This window comes from Gavialis gangeticus, unplaced genomic scaffold, assembly GCF_001723915.1.
Source record: "Gavialis gangeticus isolate Ggan-Ray unplaced genomic scaffold, GavGan_comp1, whole genome shotgun sequence".
NCBI lineage: Eukaryota > Metazoa > Chordata > Crocodylia > Gavialidae > Gavialis > Gavialis gangeticus.
This window is the reverse complement of record NW_017729030.1, coordinates 27,351,932-27,372,509: the sequence shown is the minus strand read 5'-3', so window position 1 is coordinate 27,372,509 and position 20,578 is coordinate 27,351,932. Positions and strand designations below refer to the sequence as shown.

Genomic DNA, 20,578 nt, shown 5'->3' with positions numbered 1-20,578 from the left:
AGAACAGCTTCATTGGCATTACATCAGGGTTTGGCAACCTTTCCAGGCAGTGGCCAGCTTGATGCAGTTCAGGTTAGAGATGAGCTAGTGCAGGGGTGGGCAATTATTTGAGCAGGAGGGCTGCTTAATGAGTTTTGGTGAGCTGTGGAGGACTGCAATGGGTACCCTGCCCCCTTGGTCACCATCTTGGGACCAGAAGCCCCATCCCCTAACCCTTGACCTTTGCCACTAGAAGGCCCTCCCCTCTGCCCCCAGAAGTACTCCTTTGGTGGTGGTGGGGAGTTGCCATCTTTGAACCGTAAAAAATCCAAATTGTATACTAACAGTCAAACATCTACTATAAAGTATTTTAATTTTATGTCAAAAAATATTTTTGTCCTGATCTATGTGTGTTTACATAGTATACATAGAGATGATTTCATAATAGCTCAAAATAGTCTTACTCCTATATATTGTGTGTGTGTGTGGTTGTGGGGTGTGTGTGTATGATGGGTTGTTGGATGTTTTTGAGAGGGTATGGCTGTGTGGGAGGGCTGTGGGTGGGGGTGTAGGGTATGTTGGGGGTGTGGATGTGTGTATATTTGGGGGGATGTGGGCAGCGGGTGGGTGTGTGGGATGTGAGGGAGGGTGGGAAGATGTGGAGAGCCCTCCATACCGCTCCCTGATGCCAGTGGCAGAAGCAGCAAGTGATGGCCCTCTGTGCACTCATGGCATGCACAGACACAGCCACCCAGCAGTGCATAGCTCCAGCCAGTTCCAGAAGCTGCCCATGGCAGCAAGGAGCAGAGCCAGGCCAGCCCAGCTCTATCACATGGGGCTCATGTGCAGCCCCTTGGACTTGCACGCCATCAAGGGAAATCCCTGTGATGGAGCCAGCTGCCTTCCCTGCTCCTTGCTGCCACATGTGTTCCTGCCCGGGGCAGGGGGTCAGACCTGATGATCTGTTTAGGTCCCTTCTGACCCCAAGTACTATGATACTATGCAGCTCCTGAGACTCTGCTGGAAGTGGTGGGGAGCCCTGCCCTCTGCTTCCTGGCAGAGTTGCAGGAGCTGCACATGACAGCAGGGAAGGCAGATGGCTCCATGGCATGGGGCTTCCCCCTGGTGGCGTTCAAATCCTAGGACCTGCATGTGAGCCCAGCGTGATAGAGGTGGGCTGGCCAAACTCTGCAGCAGTGGCACTAGCAGCCCTGCCTGGAACCTCTGCACACTGACAGGGCCCTCCAACACGTGGGTGGGAGCGGCAGCAAAGCGAGTGGGTTGGGCAGGGTGCAGTTAATTAGCAGGTGCCCACGGGCTGGATAAAATTTCCTCAGAGGCTGGATCTGGTCTAGTGCCTCTGTAGCATAGGTAGGCACTAGAACCCAGCCACTGCCACCAGTTCCCCAGTGGCTACACAGGGAAAATGCCCACTGCTGCCACTTTTCCCCATCGTGACACGGGGAGTGTCTACGTCCAGTCATCTTCCCTACAGCAGTAATAAACTTCATCAGGATTTGTTTTCCCCTGCTGCCAAGGGGATGAGTTCTGGCTGCAGACACACTCCCCGTGCCGCAGTGGGGAAAAACATTGGTGGCAAGCACTTTCTCTGTGCTGTCTTTGGGAAAAGCCGCAGCAGGGTCCTAGTACCTGCCTCTTGCCTGAACTGGCTCAGTCCACTCCTGAAGCCCCATATCCTGGGCTGGATCAAATGAATCCACAGGCTGGATGCAGTGAACATAGTTTGCCAACTCCTGCACTACTCTACAAATATATTTTTAGAGTACAACTGACCTTAGATTTCACCAGTTCTTAGTGATACAAGATTCTTGGTGTTCAATGTCTGCTTTATGAGCTTTCCAGAGGGTGGGGAGAAATCCATCTACTAGAATTCCTAAAAGTCTCTGGGTTACTCCCCCAGTTAATTGTTATTGGTGGTGAGTGAGAAGTCCCTTGAGAAGCCACTTTTTTATGAATAACAAGCTTTATCATTTTTTAAAAATTAGGATGCAAATTTCAAATGCAAATGATGAGATTAATGTAGTCGAATGGTTGGGTTCTTATTTTGCCAAATAAACTAAGGAGGCGCTACTTCACGGTCAGGGCGTCTGGGGTCTGGAACCAGCTTCCATGTGAGGTGGTGCAGGCTCCCACCCTGGGGGCTTTTAAGAGGAGGTTGGATGACCACCTTATTGTGGTCATTTGACCCCAGTGCTCTTCCTGCCATGGCAGGGGGTCGGACTAGATGATCTGCTCAGGTCCCTTCCGACCCTAGAAACTATGAAACTAAGCTGCCATGTTTTACATTTCATTTAGTTTATTGTGTGTGTTTCATTCATTTATTTATTTTGCAAAACCAAACAACTGTGAGCTAAAAACTGCTCTAATTCCACTGAGGAATTTTGAGTATCCCACATGACAACTGTAGAACTCCAGACATCTAATTTAAAGCCCCTTGTCAAATTGAACAGTACAAAAGCCAAATGCTCTGTCTAGGATTTTTCTTCTCTCCACACTTGAACTTCCTCATGTTGTCACTTAGTCTCTCACACTACTTATCATACCACTTCTGCCTTCCCTTTCACCCACAGTCCCCTTCTTGTTATATAGTCATTCTTATTGTAGCAGACTTTTTCACTTCCCCTTCTCACCTCCTCCCCTGGTCCTTCTACACCAGGGGTGGGTAAAATGCGGCCCACAGGCCAAATGCAGCCCACCAGGCCATTCTATCTGGCCTGTGGGGCCCCTAAAAAATTTAGAAAATTAATATTTATCTGCCCCTGGCTGGCTGTTATGTGGCCCTCGATGGCTTGCCAAACTCAGTAACTGGCTCTCCCCCCGAAATAATTTCCCACCCCTGTTCTACTCTATACTTTACATTCAGTTACACCAGTGTGAAGCCCCAGTAGCAACACTGACTCATGCAGCATCTAGACCATGATCATTGATTCCCTCTCACCACAAGACAAAATCCAAGTTCTCTTAAATTACCATGGCAATACATTTTCTATCACACCTTCTGACTCTCTTGCCAGAGTGCCTTCATCCTATTGTGGTCAACTTTGACTGCCTGCTGTCCCAGTGCATGATCCTTTCTCAGAATTATTTGGTGTGAAATCAGAACAGTAAACTCAGTTTGGTGATTTATTCAATTTAGAGATGTAACAATTCCATCCTTGAAATGTAAGCAATTTTATTGGCATGGACTGTAATGTGCAATCCATTCATTATTAAATAGACATATACCTCATTCAGTTAAATACAAACGATAAAATAGATGGTTACTAAATGTATAAAGTGTTAGTAGTTGATCCCAAAATGATCCTGTAAGAAAGCATATGCCAAGTGTTTGTATCAGTTTGGCAGGTGATTAAAACAGGTTTTTTGGACCAGAGGTAATGTTAGTTGCAGGACAGTAAGTACATGTCTATAAGAAAATTCCCACCTTTTATTTAGGTGAATGATGTGTCCTAATGCATCACGTCACTAGAAAATCCTCTTCATCTTTCAAGAGTTGCAGTACATTCTAAGCTTTCTCTTTGCTCCAGATAACAAGTGACCTATTGTATACCTGCCACAGCCTCCCTTTCCAGTTATGTTGACTGTCGGGTGCAGAAAATAAGTCTCTGTCCAATCTCTGACCTTGGCAACTGTCTCCCTCCCCAGCTGGAAGCAGCCTCTCCACAACAGCTCTTCTGACTTGAGTAGAGAACAGTAGCCTGTGAAGCTGATTCATTCCATACAGAGGCACATAATCCATTTTACAACTGAGTCCCTGGTCACTTTTTTAACATTTTCATATGTTTTTGGATAAGTTTGGGTGTGAAACTAAGATTGGATGGGCTGTGGAGGTCAACTGGAAGTGGGTGGATTTTATAAAGGTTATAAAGCAGTGGGAAATAGCTGTGTCTCTTAATAGTTAATTTCTAGATGTCTTCATTCTATTTTAAAGGTGCCAAAAACTGTAATAAAATGGGTAATGCTTTTTATATAGTTAGGCTCTTTTGAAACAGTTTCATCTTCACCCTCTTTATTTGAACAGAGCTTTTCGGAGGAGTATTAATTAAACTCTGGATATTGTTCACTGAACAATACCGTCAAAATGTTCTGCATTTTGGTATGTTTCCATTTGGGATGGGATGCAAAGACAAAAATATTTGTGGCATTGATATATTGCTTTATTTTTTGTGCAGCTCATTTTACTTTATCCTTAATTTGCCATTAAGGGCTATTTCTGTTCTGTATATACACCAGGGTTCAGCAGTGTTTGTGGGCAGAATGCCAAAAACTCCTGCAGCCTTGACATGAAAGATATTGGCATGCCAGAGGCAAATGTCAGGGGAGCCTTGAGCGGCCTGATCCTTGTTGTGCAAGTACAGCCCTGACTCCTTCCCTGCCATGCTCCCCAAGGTACATGTGCAGCCACTGCTGGCAACAAGCCAGGCCAGGAGTGGATCCTGGTGCAGCCGCTTGCAGCCTTGCAGCTGACTGCTACAAGCAGCCTGGGCTCTGGCCCAGCCCTTGGCCATGGAGCCTGGGCTACTCTCAGCAGGGCTTGCAGCCTCCCCCGTCGCCTGCTGCAAGCAGCCCTGGTGGGCTTGGTGGCTGGTGGCAGGGGCCTACTCTTAGTTGGGATCAATTGTAGCATACCAAGCAAAATGGCTTCATGTGCCGTGCTCTGATCTATACTGTTGTACTTGTGTTGCTTTATATTTTTAAGAAAGCTGTAGCATCTGAATTTAAATTTCTCAAGGTTTAACTATTACATTCTTGAACCCAGTCCTAATTCTTCAGTTATATCTGAGCCTAGGCTTTCAAAAAAAAGAAAGAGAAAGAAAAGCAATAAATTTTTATGGCACTTAAACAATTATCTTAAACATTATTGATTTCAGGAAAAGCTGAAATGGCAATATGACTTGCTTTGCCTCTTTAGTTCTAAGTTTTCAAACAGCAGAGTAAGCTCACAAAGCCCAACTCTTTCTGATACCACTGCACACTCAGGGAGCTTTCAAAATCATTTCAGTATCAAGAATTCAGCTAACTCACTATTAGCTGTTCTGGCAAGTCCCTAGACTTGCTTGTTGTTAATACATATTTCTTTGCTGGTAAGGAACACATTTTAGTCCCAGGAACACATGCTGCTGACTGCTAGGAGACATTTTGTGGTTTAAGATTAATAGAAGTAATCTCCTTTGTTTGAGAAATAGTCAGCCATGGCTGCATACATGTTACATGCATGAGTAATAGATAATTAGTAATTGAAACAGAGCCATAATGGCTTGCTTTTACTTTCTATAACGAAGCTGAAACGGTGCCTCGATCTGAGTCTTTGACCCTTCCTTCCTCTTTGCCCTAGGGTACTTAATACAACATCACAATAAATCGTTGCATGAATTGATTTGACAGAGTATCCAACATGTGAAGGAGTTGGTTTAAATCATGCAAGTAAATTTGGGAAACAGTTTGTGAATCTTTGGGATTGCAGACTAGGAAGTATCAAGTGTTTATTTCATTCACCAACATACCAGAATAGATTTTTGTTGTCTTCTAACGTTATTTATGGTTGCATGCTAGGATTATGTGGTACAAATAATATCTGTATATACAGCAGTGTTTATGCATTTGTTTTCATGATCTTAGAGATGTTTATTAGACATATTTATTTGCTGTCTAATAATTTATACTCACATGCCATTGATTTTAGTGGGCACTTTATCTAAGAACGGATGCATTCAGAGCATAAACAACTAAATTGTATTATAAGTCTGCATTAAAAATAGCACTTGCTGATCTCTCATAACAACATACCTATTATTTTATGTGTTGGTATCATCTGGACAATCTCTTCGTTTCTCCAAAAGTTGAATGTAACCACAGTAGGTAACACATTTCCAGACAACGCCTTATTGTCTGCATAATAAACATATGCTGAAGTCAAAGACCTTGCATACCTACTTGGAATCAAGATTAAATTACCAACCTTTTTGGCATTTTTATGTAAAATGTTCTGTATTATGGCCTTCTCATAGCTAAAGTATGAGTCACTTGCAGACCATAATAGATTTTGGCTATGCAACATGATGAAGTGTTGTGGATACAGTGAAACATTTAATCCAGACTTCAGGCAGAGTAATTCCCAGAAGTCACCTAAAGAAAGAAAAGAAAAGAAACAAATTATGGCACCTCCTTTTTGCAACATTAGCATTATTATTGGTTAGAATAGAGATGATTTAAAAGCACAAAAAGTGCCTAGTTTTCTTTTTAAGTGTTACATAACAATGAAAGCAAACCTAAATCTAATTGTTATGATTGAATGTCAGTAGAACGTTTGGGTTTGCAAAATCAATGTGTTCTTTGGTGCGTTTTTTTAATGTTACTTTTTAAAAATAAGGTAACATTTAGAATGTCAACAAATGCCTTAAAAATATTGTATTTTACTTCAGAATCTCAAAAAAATTAAAAAAATTAAAGAAACACCTATCTAAAATCCAAAATACTACAGTTAAGAGTAAAATCCGCACAAGAGAGTATTAAGAATGTTTTGAGTCATATGAGATTTATTATTCTGCCAGTTTATTTAATGGGGGAGATGCATTATGCTGACAAAACGAGTTAAATTATATCATAAAAAAATTAAGGAGTAGTGATCATAGATTGAGAATGCACTTTTGTAAAAGCAAAATGCCCAGAAATTACCTTTCATTCTCTTGGCAACAGGAAGTGTAGATTAACAACTTATCCCAATACGCTGACTCAAAATAGGTATAGGTTCCTGTGTTTCCCATGCAGTCAAAGGAGAGAGTTAGGCATATCTAAAGGTGCGGTTGCCATGTCTGGGTTTTCCCGAAGATGTCCTCTTTTTCGGTTCTACAGTCTCTATCTCAGCGTTTTTTTTTAAATAAGAGCAAATGTCCTGGATTTTGCTCATAGAACTGCATTTCTCAGCTTGCCCTATGGTGTGTGTGTTTACCAGGGATCCAGGTTTCCATTTGCTGTGAAAAAATGCAGTTTTTCCTCTTTAAAGGAGGAAACCACGTGTCACTGTTGCTTTTGTGACTTCACAGTGAAAGTAAAGCACTAATCCGGCAAACATGTAACGTGCATAACTTCACTCATGTCAATATTCAGTGAGTTAATGCATATCAATACAGGTTTCTGCAAGTGTAAAGAGGAATAAATAGTCCTGGCCAATTCTGTTGTAGGATGCATCAATGTACTGGAGCTGAAATTACCTTTTTTATTATTTTCTTATTTAGGTGTTTTACAAAGATAAGGAGTGGATATAACCATTTGTCTTTTCTCATGAAAAGAACATTCAGGCTACAAGCCAAAACTATCTCCTGTTGTGGAGCTCCTTGAATTTTCTGTCATGCAGAATGACATAAAATCTAAGGGTAAACATAAAAAGTGCCATACTAGGTCAGACTAGAGGTTAGTCCAGTTTCGTGTCATTGAAACTATCAGGAGTGCTTTAGAGGGAAAGCACTGAACCAACTATATCTAGAATTATCTACCTATATTCATTACCCCCATATGGGCAAGGTGCATAGCTAGACAGATGGGATGGGACCATGGGGGGCTGGGTAGTAGCATCCTGCTTCCAGATGCCACTCCCCAGTGGCCCATGGCCCCATCCCTATCCACCCTGCTGACCACACCCTGCCCGCATGAAGACCCAGCCTGCCAGCACCTTTGATGATGATGGGATGGACTGGCCAGGGTACCTGGACGGTGGGGCCAGGTCCAGCAGTGGCAGTGGAGACTGACAGTGGCAGTTGGAAGGAGCTGGGACTATGGGGGCTGCTGGGAAGTGAGTCCAGCTGCTGCACCACCCCAAACCTGCTGTGCATCCAGAGGTGGTGGGACTGGCTGCATGTGCCATAGCCCAAGCTTCTCCCCCGCACTTGTGCTGGGCAGAGCTGAAGGACCTCCATGGCCTGGACAAAATCACTTGTTGGGGTCATATCTGACCTGTGGGTTATATTTTGCTCGCCCCTGGTCTAGTCCCTTTTTGGACCTGGCTATGCTATCTGCCTCTACCACTTCCCATGGCAATGAATTCCACAAGTTAACTACACATTGCCTAAATAACATTTCTTTTGATAGTGTTAAATCTGTCTCCTACTAGTTTCAGTGGGTGCCTCTTAGTTCTAGTTGTTTGGGACTTGGTAAACAACAGTTCCCTGTTCACTTTGACCACACCTATCATGATTTCACAGATCTGTATCATATCCCTCCTCAGACTTTTCCTTTCAAAACAGAGGATCCTAACCTTTTTAGTCTCTCCTTGTATGGGAACTGCTCCATACCCTTATCATTTTGGTTGTCCTTCTCTGTACCTTTTCCAACTCTACTACATCCTTTTGCAGATGTGGAAATGAGAACTGCATACCCTATTCAAGATTTGGGCACACCATGGATTTATATAATGGCATGATGATGTTCTCCGTTTTGTTTTCAGTTCCTTTCTTAATGATGGCCAAATTATATTGGCATTCTTCACTGAGCTTATTGCACTGAAGATTTTAGAGAACTGTCTACAGTAACTCTTAAGATATCTTTTCTTAACCATAACAGCTAGTTCAGAACCCAGCATTGTGTATGTGTAGTTGAGGTTATTTTTGCCCATGTGAATTATCTTGCATTTGTCAACACTTATGTTCATCTGCCATTTTTTGCCTACTCAGCTTGCTGAGATCTTTCTGCAGCTCTTCTCTGTCAGCTCGCTATTTTGGTTACCCAGAATCACTTGTCATCATCGGCAAACTTGATGATTTCACTTTGCATTCCCCATTTCCAGATCATCGATGGAAAATATTGAACAAAATTGGGTCCACAGTTGGGATTGCACAGATCCCTGGAGGACCCCACTTTTGACCCTCCTCCATTTTGAAATTTGCCAAATGAGTGCTCTAGTATTAATTTTCAGCAATACACAATATACTGATTTTGGATTAGATGGTGTCTCTAGACACTTTCATGGAATATCACAGCAAATGAAAAAAATACAGCAAGATGCAACAATATATAAATAAAGAAAATCAGTTGCCTTTCCACAGGTGACTCTTTACTTTGATTTTTAATAAAGTGACTGTAGAGGCCCACCAGTGCTATGGCAGCGACATGCTTTTGGGCTCTAAATATCCCCAGCACCCCCTGGAATGGCAGCATGGGCTGCGTGGGGAGTGGGGCTGCAGGTAGGAGCCATGGGTGAGTGGGCGACATATATGGGAATAAGGTGGTCACCGCTTTCCTCATTGAGGGCTAGAGCAGGCAGGTGTGTGTGTGTTATAAATGCAAAACAAAGACAAGAGGTTTGTGTCAGTAGTTTAAAATGCCTTGCAGTATTAGTAAATATTGGTTATTGGATCAGCTTTGGCTGATATGGTTGGTTAATCATCAGCTATCGGTATTGGCCATGAAAATTTTTATCAGTGCACCCCTAATATTAACCCATTTTATGTTGGGTATGTAATTCAGCAAAAGCATTAGTTTTAGAGCAAAAGAACCAATCAATGCAATCAGGAACTGATTAATCAGTTGGTTAATTATTGTAAATTGGTGTAGTTATGGGTTAACTGAGTGCAGAGTAGTTCTATACATTTGCTGTTCCATTTTTCAGAGGATTATTTTATTTTAAGTGAGTGTAGGAATAGGTTAATTGGGTGTAGATTATGTGTATAAATTGGATACATTTTCTTTTTGTCAGGTTAATATCATCTGTCATCTTTATTTTTACCCATTAGAGCTGACATTTTCACTAAATTGTGTTAGAATGCAGAAAAGACCTTGTATATTTGTATTTTGCCTACCTATTTCCCCCAAGGTGTAATATGCTGTAAATTTGTTTAAAGGGAAAAAAATCAGGAGATTAATTTGGGTGGTAAATAATACTCCTACTTTCAAGACCATAGACTGTCACAGCAATCAGAGGGACAAAGAGACTTTTGAAGATGGATGAACCTTCTGCTGTAGGGACAGGGTTGTTTTATTAGTGTTAGAATGTTACCAACCCTTGACAGTGAGAAATTTATTAATTGGAAGTATATAGGAAGTATCTTGTAGTGGCTTTTAATTAAGTAATTGTGTTAATGGACTTTTGAGTGTTCTTCTCCATAGTAAATGTGTTCTTAATTCTTTAGCCTCTATTTATATGAGTTCAATGGGAGTGAAACAGGACCAAAAAAAAAGACATTTACATGACAGCTTGTAGAATCTGAATATATGGCATTGTTTTAGGAGGCAGAAATGTGGCATAATAAAGAAGCAGGCCTTATTTATTGTTTTCATAAACTGTGAAGATACTTGAATTAGCAGCAATTTGAGAATCTTGACATCTTTGCATTTCTGCACTGCACTGTTTAGAAAGACAGAGTAATCTGCCTGATTTGTTAATTTTTATCTACAATACATTTGTTCAGAGTACTGTCAAGGGTGGCAGTACATTTTGGTACCAGTGTCATAGTTCCATCTTGTTCTTCTTGTACACTAAATCTCAAACATTTATATAAATGAAAAGCTGAGGTGTACAGGGTTTGAGGCTCCCATTCAAGCCTATGGAATACGTGGAGTTCAAGATTTTTCACTTGAGGATTCCTGAATTTTACTTAGGTAATAATAAGTGGTCATTTTAAAAAAAGGAGGAACCTGAAAGGTCAATTAAGACACATGGGAGATCATTTTCCCCAAATTTAGAAGTAGGGAGCAGGTAAGAAAAGGAAAGGTAGTTAGTAGGGTAGACATATATGCTGGTTTAGGCATTTTATCTTTTTTTTTTTTTTCCCACCTGTTGCCTAGTGAATACTTAGTGAAAGGCTTTGGTATTTTTATTAAACTATCTTCTGATTTAAACTGTCACTGTAAAAAATGGTGAGACTAATTCAGCTCAGGTAAAATGCAAATGAAACATAAAATCTGTTATAAATATTCCTAACATTTTTGTAGTCTCAATCTGTTTTTACTGTTCTCTCTCTTATTTTTCCTTGCGGAGTAGTTCTGTTCCCATATTTTAAGAGAAGCTTCAGTATGTAAATAGATGCTTTGTTTATTTGTACTGAATAGTGATGATAAGCTACAGTCACCTATTAATGTTACTCTTCTTTAATCATCCTGAATGCCAGTGATCTGGTTTATTTTTACAATTGACTTGGTACACCATAATCATAGCCATTTTTGTTTCCACATACTGGCTGCTCTACTTTGGGTAAATTATAGCAATACTGAGATTAGAAATTACTTTCAGCAGTACCAAGTTGTTACTCAGAAAGAACCCAAAGTTGAAAGGTATTTCCATATAATTTTTACAAAGAACAATCGCTCATTGTGAAACTGGTTTCTGGTGGTGATATGTCACCTGTAGCTGAAACATTAGCTGTACATGAGACACACAGTATTAATAAATAAATTTCAGAGCTGCACAGCTGCTGTACCTTGAAACTGTAGCTGCTGAAATCTAATAGTTTTACTAGAACAACAGCAAGCTTTAGCTTTACCAGTTCAAGGGCCAAGACTTGATTGGCAAGTAAAAATATAGCAATCCTTTATCTTTAATTTCTCCTGTGTCCTTTTCCCATTTTGCAATTAATTATCCCAGTATTGCAGCAGTCTTCTAGAAATGAACATCTTGGACTGTTTCATTCTTGGAAAATGTATCCCCTTGACCTTTTAATTATAGTAATTGTTTATGACATTATAGATACACTGTATTATAGTTAATGTCAGCCTTCTCTATCCAAACTACTATGATCAGAGATTTTAATTTGACCATGGATATAGCCAGGCTGAGTTGCATGAACCTGTGAGACATTTATCTACCATTGGTAAAATACAAAGAATTAAATATGGCCTAAATAAATCAATGCTCATCTTCTATAAAAAGAGACTCAGCACTGGCAGGTTCAGCAACTGAGCTACACAAGTGATTTTTGACCTTTTTAGACTGGAGACATCTCTCATTAGACTCAAGGCAACCCTCCATAACTTGTGAATTGAGTAGCACCCCATTTTAAAAGCAATATATTTATTACACTGCTTCTCTTCTTGCAGAGGAGCCAGGGAGTGGGTGCAGCAGAGGAGCAGCCAGGAAGGGAAAACCTTAGCCTGCCCTTTTCTGCTTAACTCCTCACACCTCCTGAGGCATCCTTCAAAGGATCTTGCACTCTGGCAAGTGGCTGAGAACCACTGATCTACACTCCCAACAAGTAAATCTCATGCAACATTTGTAATTCAGAATGAAATGATTCAGTTATCTTCCTTAATGGAATAAAAGAGTATCAGCGGACCAGTGCTAATAAACAACTGTACATTAACAAATGTCTCTGCACATAAATTCTGACAGCAAACAGATGTTGGTAAAGAAAATGACTTTTCAAAGAAGTTTGAGGTGCTCCAAGGGGAGCTGGTGGACTGGATGGGGTATGCTTGGGGCAATGCCAGCTGGGGCATGCTGCTGCCACGTTGTAGATAGCCTAAATTCCCCATGCATTTTTTTGGAAGTCTACCTGCCTAATGCAAGGCTGTGCTTTCTGCTTTTGGATCTGGTATCTAGAAGCCAGGCAAATGCTGAGAGTTGTAATGCCTTTTGGAAAATTGGTGTTCAATGTCCTCATAATGGACATAATGGGAACTCACTGCACACAACATCTTACAGAACTTGGTTCCTAAGATGTTTTTATTTTTCCTCTGGCCCCACCTATGTCCAATCTGCACTTGTAGTCTGCGCCATCTTTAATCATATAGGTTCCCTAACAACATCAGGCTTCCTCCCTTGGCGAGAAGAAAACTTTCTTCCATGACTTTCAAACAAACTAAAAAACAAACTGGAAGAGATTCTTCCTTCAATTGGAGCAACAGAGAAGGAACCAGGAGAGTGGCCTTTAAAAATTACACAGCCTGAGATTCTGCAAGGAGTTTTGTTCCCACACATCTCAGAGGAGAACTAATCTCTGTATAGCTCTGCCTTTGCCCCCTTCTGCCAACAGCTTCATGTAGAATTGTGTTGGCAGCAGCTTCTAGATTATAAACCACTTCATAAACCCATGCTGCCTCTACTTCACCAAGTGCACAACACTTCTTTCACTAAGACTTTATCCTGTTTCAGGGAAAAGATCACCCAGGTCACTAATGGTCCTTTCAGACCTGAAGACCAAGAAGCTGAGAATCTAGTCCAGAAATGCTGAATCCTCTTTCCAAGAATTTCGTCCATTTTTACAAATAGAAGATATGGAATTAGTGGCAGCAATTGTTTTAATAAATAATACTGCTGCTTACTGTCATAGTATTTCCTGATTTATAGCAGTGTATATTTTTAAGGTCACCCAATTATCCTAAGAAATGCTTCCATCCATCTTTCATGTAGTTGAGCCTAACATAGTCCATCCTTAAAGTTTACACTTTACTGGTGCTTAAGCTCAAAAAATAGAAATACTGAGATGTTAGGAAGGAAGATTTTGGAGAAGGAAGATTAGAAAATATATAAATTCTCCAGTTAGAATATAAAATATTTAAATTTGAATGCGTGTGCTTTTTTTATGTGCATGCACGTGTTATTTATTGACAGGTATGATCTTGCCCAAGTATCCATCGGGTTTTAAAATGTCTGTTTTCTCATATGTACCATGTCAGAAAGAAGCTTAGTGACAGATTTGAAGAAGATTAGGTAGGACTAAAAATTAAAGGAGAACATACCAGGCACAAACAATGGCATGTGAGAAAACTTGATGCAATTTTGGAAAGAGTAGACATGTAGGGAGCTGGAATTGGCACAAAGGTGGAGGTACAGAGCAGCAAAAAGGATGAGTAGGTTGGATAAGTATAAATGAACAGAGTTGGGAAGGCCTTGTTAAAATTAGGTGACATTCAGACTCCAGTTAGGTAGAGATAAAGCACACAGTGAAGTGGCACAGGTGTTTCCTGAAAAATAAACAGATCCAAACCGCTGTCACTAAGGTGCTTGTTCTCATGTTCAAATAAAACTGACTTTGTCAGTGTGTGCCTTTGTGTGAAGTGATACCAGAATCTAAAAGGAAAATGTCATAAGTGACTAGAATTAGTTAGAATAAACCACAGACGGTAAATCTCCAATCACCAGAGACGTCTGCATTGATTATACCCAGTCCAAACTAAGCCATATGTTTTCAATCAAGTGTGGGGAAATCTCTTGTGGACAATTGGAAGGGAGGAACTGAAGTACAATTATTATTCTATCTGCCAATCTAAATATCTGGTTTTTTAAAAGTCATCCATCTCTTTGGTCTTCTTTTTGCCTAGCTAACCAGTCTACTTTCCTCTGTTTGTTAAAGGACAATAAAGATGAAACTATTCCAACTGCTCAGTCTTCTTGATAGTTTCATGGTGGTCTTCAGATTTTGGTGACCACTTAATCTTTTGAGCCCTATGGGAAGCCTTTACTTTTAGTGGGGATTTAAAACAGCTGTGTCCTCTCTTTCCCTCTTCATCGGAACATTGCATGTAGTACCCAGCAAACAGTGAAAATCAGCCCAAAAGCCTTTCAAATTGGCAACAGCAAGCCTGTGAGAACTAAACAATCTTGCTTATGTAGAACAACGAATAAATAACTCTGGCTGGTCTCTCAGACACCACCATTAATATTTGTAAAATATATAAACACAACATATGAAAAGAATATTTGTTTAGATGTGAAAAGGCAGGGCAACTAGATGTTCAAATAGGCTCCTTGAGGAACATTTGTGTTTCCAGTTATAAAAGAATTTAAAAAGAGGGGAAAACAGAATGTTCTTTAATATAAAATGGAAGGGTTTCCCCACCTCCCCTGCTTTACCAAACTGAGAGTTGCCAATAAGTAAACATTTCAGAGAGAATTTTACACCACCTCATCTTTGTCAGGCAGCATTTAATGCTTGAATGATCTTCTGCCCCAGGTCTTGGCAGCTATCCTCCTGGGGCCAATGTTGGGGATTACAATGACAGTCAATCAGTGGACCTTGTCCAATATAAACTAGACTAAGACCATTTTAAATCAGTTGCTATCAACAAGTCAAATTAACTTTATTTATGTTAGAAGTTTTTCTATGAGGGTTTCATAACAATATGGAATTTTAATGTCCTTAGGGGCTTTTCTTTTGTTGCTGTTGTTATTTGGGAATGTACTTATTCATTACATTAAGCATAGTTTATCCAATTTCTTTCAAGGTTAGGTGATATGCAGTACTAATGTGTAATCAGTGTCTGACAAATACAGTACCTATGGGTTTTCTTTTTTCCCCTTGCCTGTAGGTGGAAATAACACTTCAGGATATTAATGACAACCCACCAGTATTCCCAACAGATATGCTTGATCTAACTGTAGAAGAAAATATAGGAGATGGATCTAAAATAATGCAGCTAACAGCCATGGATGCTGATGAGGTAAGAGAATGATTCTTATTGAAGAATACATTTTTTACCAGTTGAGAAAGGTTAAAAAAACCCAAAAAAACATTTTGATAACACATTTTTAAACTAGATTATGTACTCTTTTAATAAGAACTTGACCCAAAGAAGGAATTATATTATTTCTACTACAATTATTTCCTAAAACTGTTTTAATCATATAACTGATACATCAGAACCACAAAAATGACAGAGAGCCAAAGTGACTATCATCTGAAGGCTGCTCACTGGCTTGTGCGAAATGAGCTGATGTTCCCATATCAACTTTTAATTGGTGGTTGTAGGGGTCATAGACAATTCCATTTTGTTTCAGCATTAATTAGCATCTTTTAAGTCTGCAGAGAGGAACTGACACACAAGTTGAACTATAACGTCAGTCCTAGACATGCTCACTCCTGTTTAAGGTCATAACTTACTGATTGGGAAGTGCTTGAAACCGTAATTTATGATCCAGACAGCTGTGAACAATGGGTTGTCCAAAGTCTAAAGCCTGATCCAAACATTTACAATATAACCCATGTGAGAGATAACACAGCATGTATTTAGAGAACTAAAAAAGCTTTAACTCAGTCCTTTCACTCTGATTTCATAATGCTCTTAGAGATATTCTTCATTATGGACTTCACTTCCACAAAAAAGAAAAGGAAGGAAAGCATATTAAAATACCAAAACAAAACAAAGACCTCATCTAGATACTTCTATCCAGTTTCTTTTTGCCATCTGTAGGCCTTTGGGCTAGGAACAGACATTACACATAAACAAGTTTAAGTGATCAGAAACTGGTTTAAACCTGTAAGAGAACGGATATTCAGTGTGCATAAACTAATTTGAAAATGGCTGAAACCGGTTTGAGATAAACCTGGTTGAATGTAGTATCAGACGTAACTGATTTGGCACAAACCAATTTCTGCAATGTCTGTCCCAGACCTCTTGATGGTTTAAATTAAAGCAGACTTCCCCAGCATGCTCTTTGGGCTAGGCGGGGCACTCTGCTCCACAGCAGAGCTGGCCCCTCCCCTCTGCACCCTGGCTGAAGCTCTGGCAGGGACTGAAGGTGCCTGACTGGCTTCCCCCTGCTCCCCGCCCCCTCCGCTCCCCACTCCCAGCTAAGCAGGGATTCCCCCAATCCCTTTGCCTGACACAGACACCTCTCAGCATTAGGTAGCAGACCACATGATGGCTACATGCTGTGGCAGATGAGATAAAGACAGAATCAACAGGTAGCTGGTAATGTCCCTCTGTTGTTTTCTTAATGGAGTGATAAACACTGTGTTATTAATTCCCTTCTGGGCTGGTCAGAAGTGGGGGTAACCCCTCCCTAATCAGGGCATCATGCCGGGGCCTGGCCATGGCCCCTCAGCTCAGCAAGGGAAGGGAAGTGAGGGCTGCTTTAGTGCCCCCTGGCTTTTAGTCTGAGACACTGCAGGCATATGCCTGCATTTCTAGCATGTCTGTACAATTACAAAGTGATTTAGCCTAGCCAGGTTAGACTAATGCAAAAATTGAATCAATTCAGGCTCAGACTTTTTGAATGCCTGTCCCTAGCCTTAGTGCTACCAACACATTACACCTCAGTATTCATTACAAATTTAATGAAAGTATTCCAAGCAATTGATAGTAAGCAGTTGACTGTGTGTGACTTAGTAAGGAGATTAAAGGTTGGTTGTGATTATGAGATATATGTGTTTGTATGTGAGAAGCAAGGATTATTGTGGGTGATTTGAAAGCTTGTCTTACCTCCCAACCATGCAGCTGGTCCAATAAAAGATATCTCCTACAAAAATTCTTGTCTGTCACATAACTCCTGGACAAGCATGGCTACAGCATCACTCCAACCTTACCACTCATGAATGATTTAATTGATGTATTCATTTTCCATAGAAAATCAGCCTATAAAATAATAATCACAGGGTTTTGTTCACTTTCTTAACTGAGGGAAAGGCTACAACGTTAGTAGGAATGTACCACACATATTATATTAATACTGAACTATCATGTCAAATTAATAAAAAAACCCTACATATTAAAACAAATATGTTGATTAACCCTTTTCCTGCTTAATGGCATCTGACCATTTTTATAGTAATTCATCAAACTTTTCTATAGTCAAACTTAGCTAATGGAATACATCCCATATTGGTAAAAATGTGCACAAGTCCCCTTTCTGTTTCATATTTATTGTGTTCTCCTTCTGTTCACATGTCTTTTACAAGTATGAAAATTTTGTGTCTATGAATTTAGTAGAAATGGTAGAAAGGAAAGTTATCTGTACTCTGTGTGTGTATGTATGTATATATAATGCTTTAGTCTGTCTGTTTGTCTCTCCATAATGCTTTATTCACACTCTGATCAGTTGTCTGAAACAACCAATCAGAGTGCTCCAAGAGTGTTCCAGACAGGAGGTGGTGACAGCAGGGCTCCGCCATGACAGTGACGATGGAGCAGACAGAATGGTGGGTGAGGCTAGCAGTGCTGGCTGAGCCCCCGCTCCCTGCCCTGCTCCTTGGAGTCAGCAGCAGTGCAGGATGCTGACAGTGCAGCACTGGCCTGGCCTCCTCCCCCAAGACTCTAGCCTCACTACTAGGCCCTGACAAAAGTCAGCAGGAAAGGGGAGGTGGCGGAAAGGAGGGGGGGGAGGGAAGCAGGAAGGGTGGGGCACTGTGGCAGTGTTCCACCTCTGGACCCTGAAAACATCTGGGAGGAACAGAGGGGAGCTCAGTGGGGAGGGGGTTGCATGTGGTTGGCTGTGCAGTGGTGGCAGCTTCCCCTGCCCCCTCACACCTGAGAGGCAGTGGTGCCACAGGGTGGGGCTGGTAAGGTGCATGGAGTTAGACTAGGGGGAGCACATGGGACTGGAGGCAGAGCAGCAGCAACACAGGCCGGTGGTTGGCAGTGGCTGTCGACATGTGCAAGCTCCCCTCTCCTCCTGTTCCTGCGAGCCAGCAGTGGCATGGGGTAGAGCCAGCAGGGGGTGGGTAGGGCCTACAGGCATGCACTGGGAACAGCTGGTGCTGGGGGTGGGGCCATGGGGCCAAACACAGGGGAAGGAGGGGAGTGGGGGGCAGTGGAGGGGGGTATGGCATGTTAATATATATATTAGCAAATTGCCCATCATGAATGATCGGGTGGGAGCAGTTGGGGATGGAGCACTGCTACCCAGCACCCCTGCAGCTGCTCTGCTGTGTCCCCCCCCACATCTGGCCCTTAACACCCCCCCGTTGCAGCCCTGTGTACTCCCCTGTCCCCTTCCACTCCGCACTGTGCCACCTGCAGCTCCCAGGAGTGTGTGTGTGTGTGCGTGTGTGTATATATATATATATATATATATATATATATAAAAAAATATGTAAATATGTAAATCTGTGTATCAAAACCCATAATGTAAATCAAATGTGGATAGAAGAACTGTCTTTATAACAGCAGCATAGATCTTTGTTAGTGGTGAACTTGCTTTCAATGTCTTTTATAACATAATGAATAGAGGCACGTACTTTTAGAGGCACATATCCGATGGTGTAGGCTTCCACCTTTTTGACCATTATGCTACTATGGCCAATTCCAAAGACATCACATTAATGGAAGCCTTTCCATCATCTTCTAGATACAATCAGTCCCCTCAGGTAAAAGTATTGTAGTTCATTTCCACATTCTAACAGCTGTAAGTTTAAATGTTTCTGAAGAATGCAAGATGCATTCCTGACATTGGTAACAATGTGCAGTTCAGAATTTGTCACACATGCCTCTATTAGATATATTTGATGGATAATGTAATAATTTCAACTAGCTTCCTTTCTACCCTGCAGTTAATGTATGTGATTGCCCTTGGTAAAATTTCTATTACAATACACTTTTTGAATGTGGAGAATCTGACTGCACTCCTTTTTTATCTGTAATTTATATATATACAAATAGCTTTACCTCCATATTTTATGAGTGCTAGTTGCATGCTGGCACCCACGCTTACTTGCAGATATAACTTTGGGATTAAAAAACAAGGTCAGTGTAAGATTCCTTTTTAAAAAAGCATGCTCTGTATGTGTTAAATGGTTATGTTTAGCCTTTATATAAAAGAATCCACTGAGATCAGTGTAACTGCAGTGTTGTTAAAGAAGGATGCCATTTCATTGTTATTAGATAGTAAAGTTCCTAGCCTACTGCTAACTTTTTTGGTCAGTGTGTAGACAGGAAACTTTCATATATCAGACAATTTGTTTAATAGGTTTTAATGTTTTCATTCTTTTTGCCTTTCACCTAATTTATGAAAAGCTACTAATTTAGTTAGATGAATATCAAATGCAGTTGCTTTTTTAGCTGGAGCTCATTATGTCAGAACTGGAATACCTAGTTAATGGAATAAATAATAAAGAATGTGGACACTGCTGGAAATCTAAAATCCTCAGTGAATGTTTTAGTTAAACCATACAATTACAGGAAAATGTGTTATGTACATGAGATACACCTGAATATACAGATTGCCTGTAGACTGAAAGGCTATATGCAGCTGTTTAAAGCTAGACACCTGTATACGGTTATTTTATTTTATCAGTTAACTGAGCCTTGGTTGTTGAACAGTCATGCTAAAGAAAAGGTTTGGTATGAAGCATGCTAGGCCACTGTTCATTTAGCTTTTGTCTGTTCTTGTGTCACTAAATGCAAGTCTGATTTTGTCTCAATTAATTTAATTTATATTTTTTAGGGAAGAGAGTTTTGAATGGCCATAAATGTTTCCCCGGTTCACTGGAATTTGTTGTTTCCTACAGAAATACACGCACATAGCTGCCACAGGCTGCACCCTAGCACTCCAAGCATTATGAGAAGATATTCCAGTGCCCCAGTAGACACGAGCAAACATTTTCTGCCCAAACAATTTTCACTAAAATAGGATGCAAATGCACATTCATTTCACTGAGTTGTTTGTACTGGGACAGGAGGAGAAGGAAACAAAACACAATTCTGAAAAAGTTAAAACATATTTTTCAACATTTTCCAAATTAGAGTCTCTCTTTTTCAGTTTGAAGACTTTCATTTCATCATTTTTTAAATCAGGCAACTGCCAAAGTAGGCCCTCACCTATGAAAGCTTATACCTCTCTGAACAAGTCAGTCTCAAAGGTGCCACTCTTCCTGCCTTCTGCCTAACATTTTTTAAACAAAATCCTTTGATTCCCCCTGCTCCTGCCCCCCCCCCC

At 40.8% G+C, this 20,578-nt stretch overlaps 1 protein-coding gene across 1 annotated transcript in view; it reads left to right on the top strand.

Annotated features, from left to right (window-relative positions):
• Window positions 1-20,578, top strand: part of FAT4 (FAT atypical cadherin 4) — a gene marked incomplete at its 5' end in the record, with an annotated part of 260,980 nt that overhangs the window by 123,723 nt on the left and 116,679 nt on the right. The window contains one exon of the mRNA XM_019521824.1: window positions 15,235-15,366. Within this exon, the coding sequence (XP_019377369.1) occupies window positions 15,235-15,366 (132 nt within the window). The remainder of the gene's footprint in view (window positions 1-15,234; window positions 15,367-20,578) is intronic.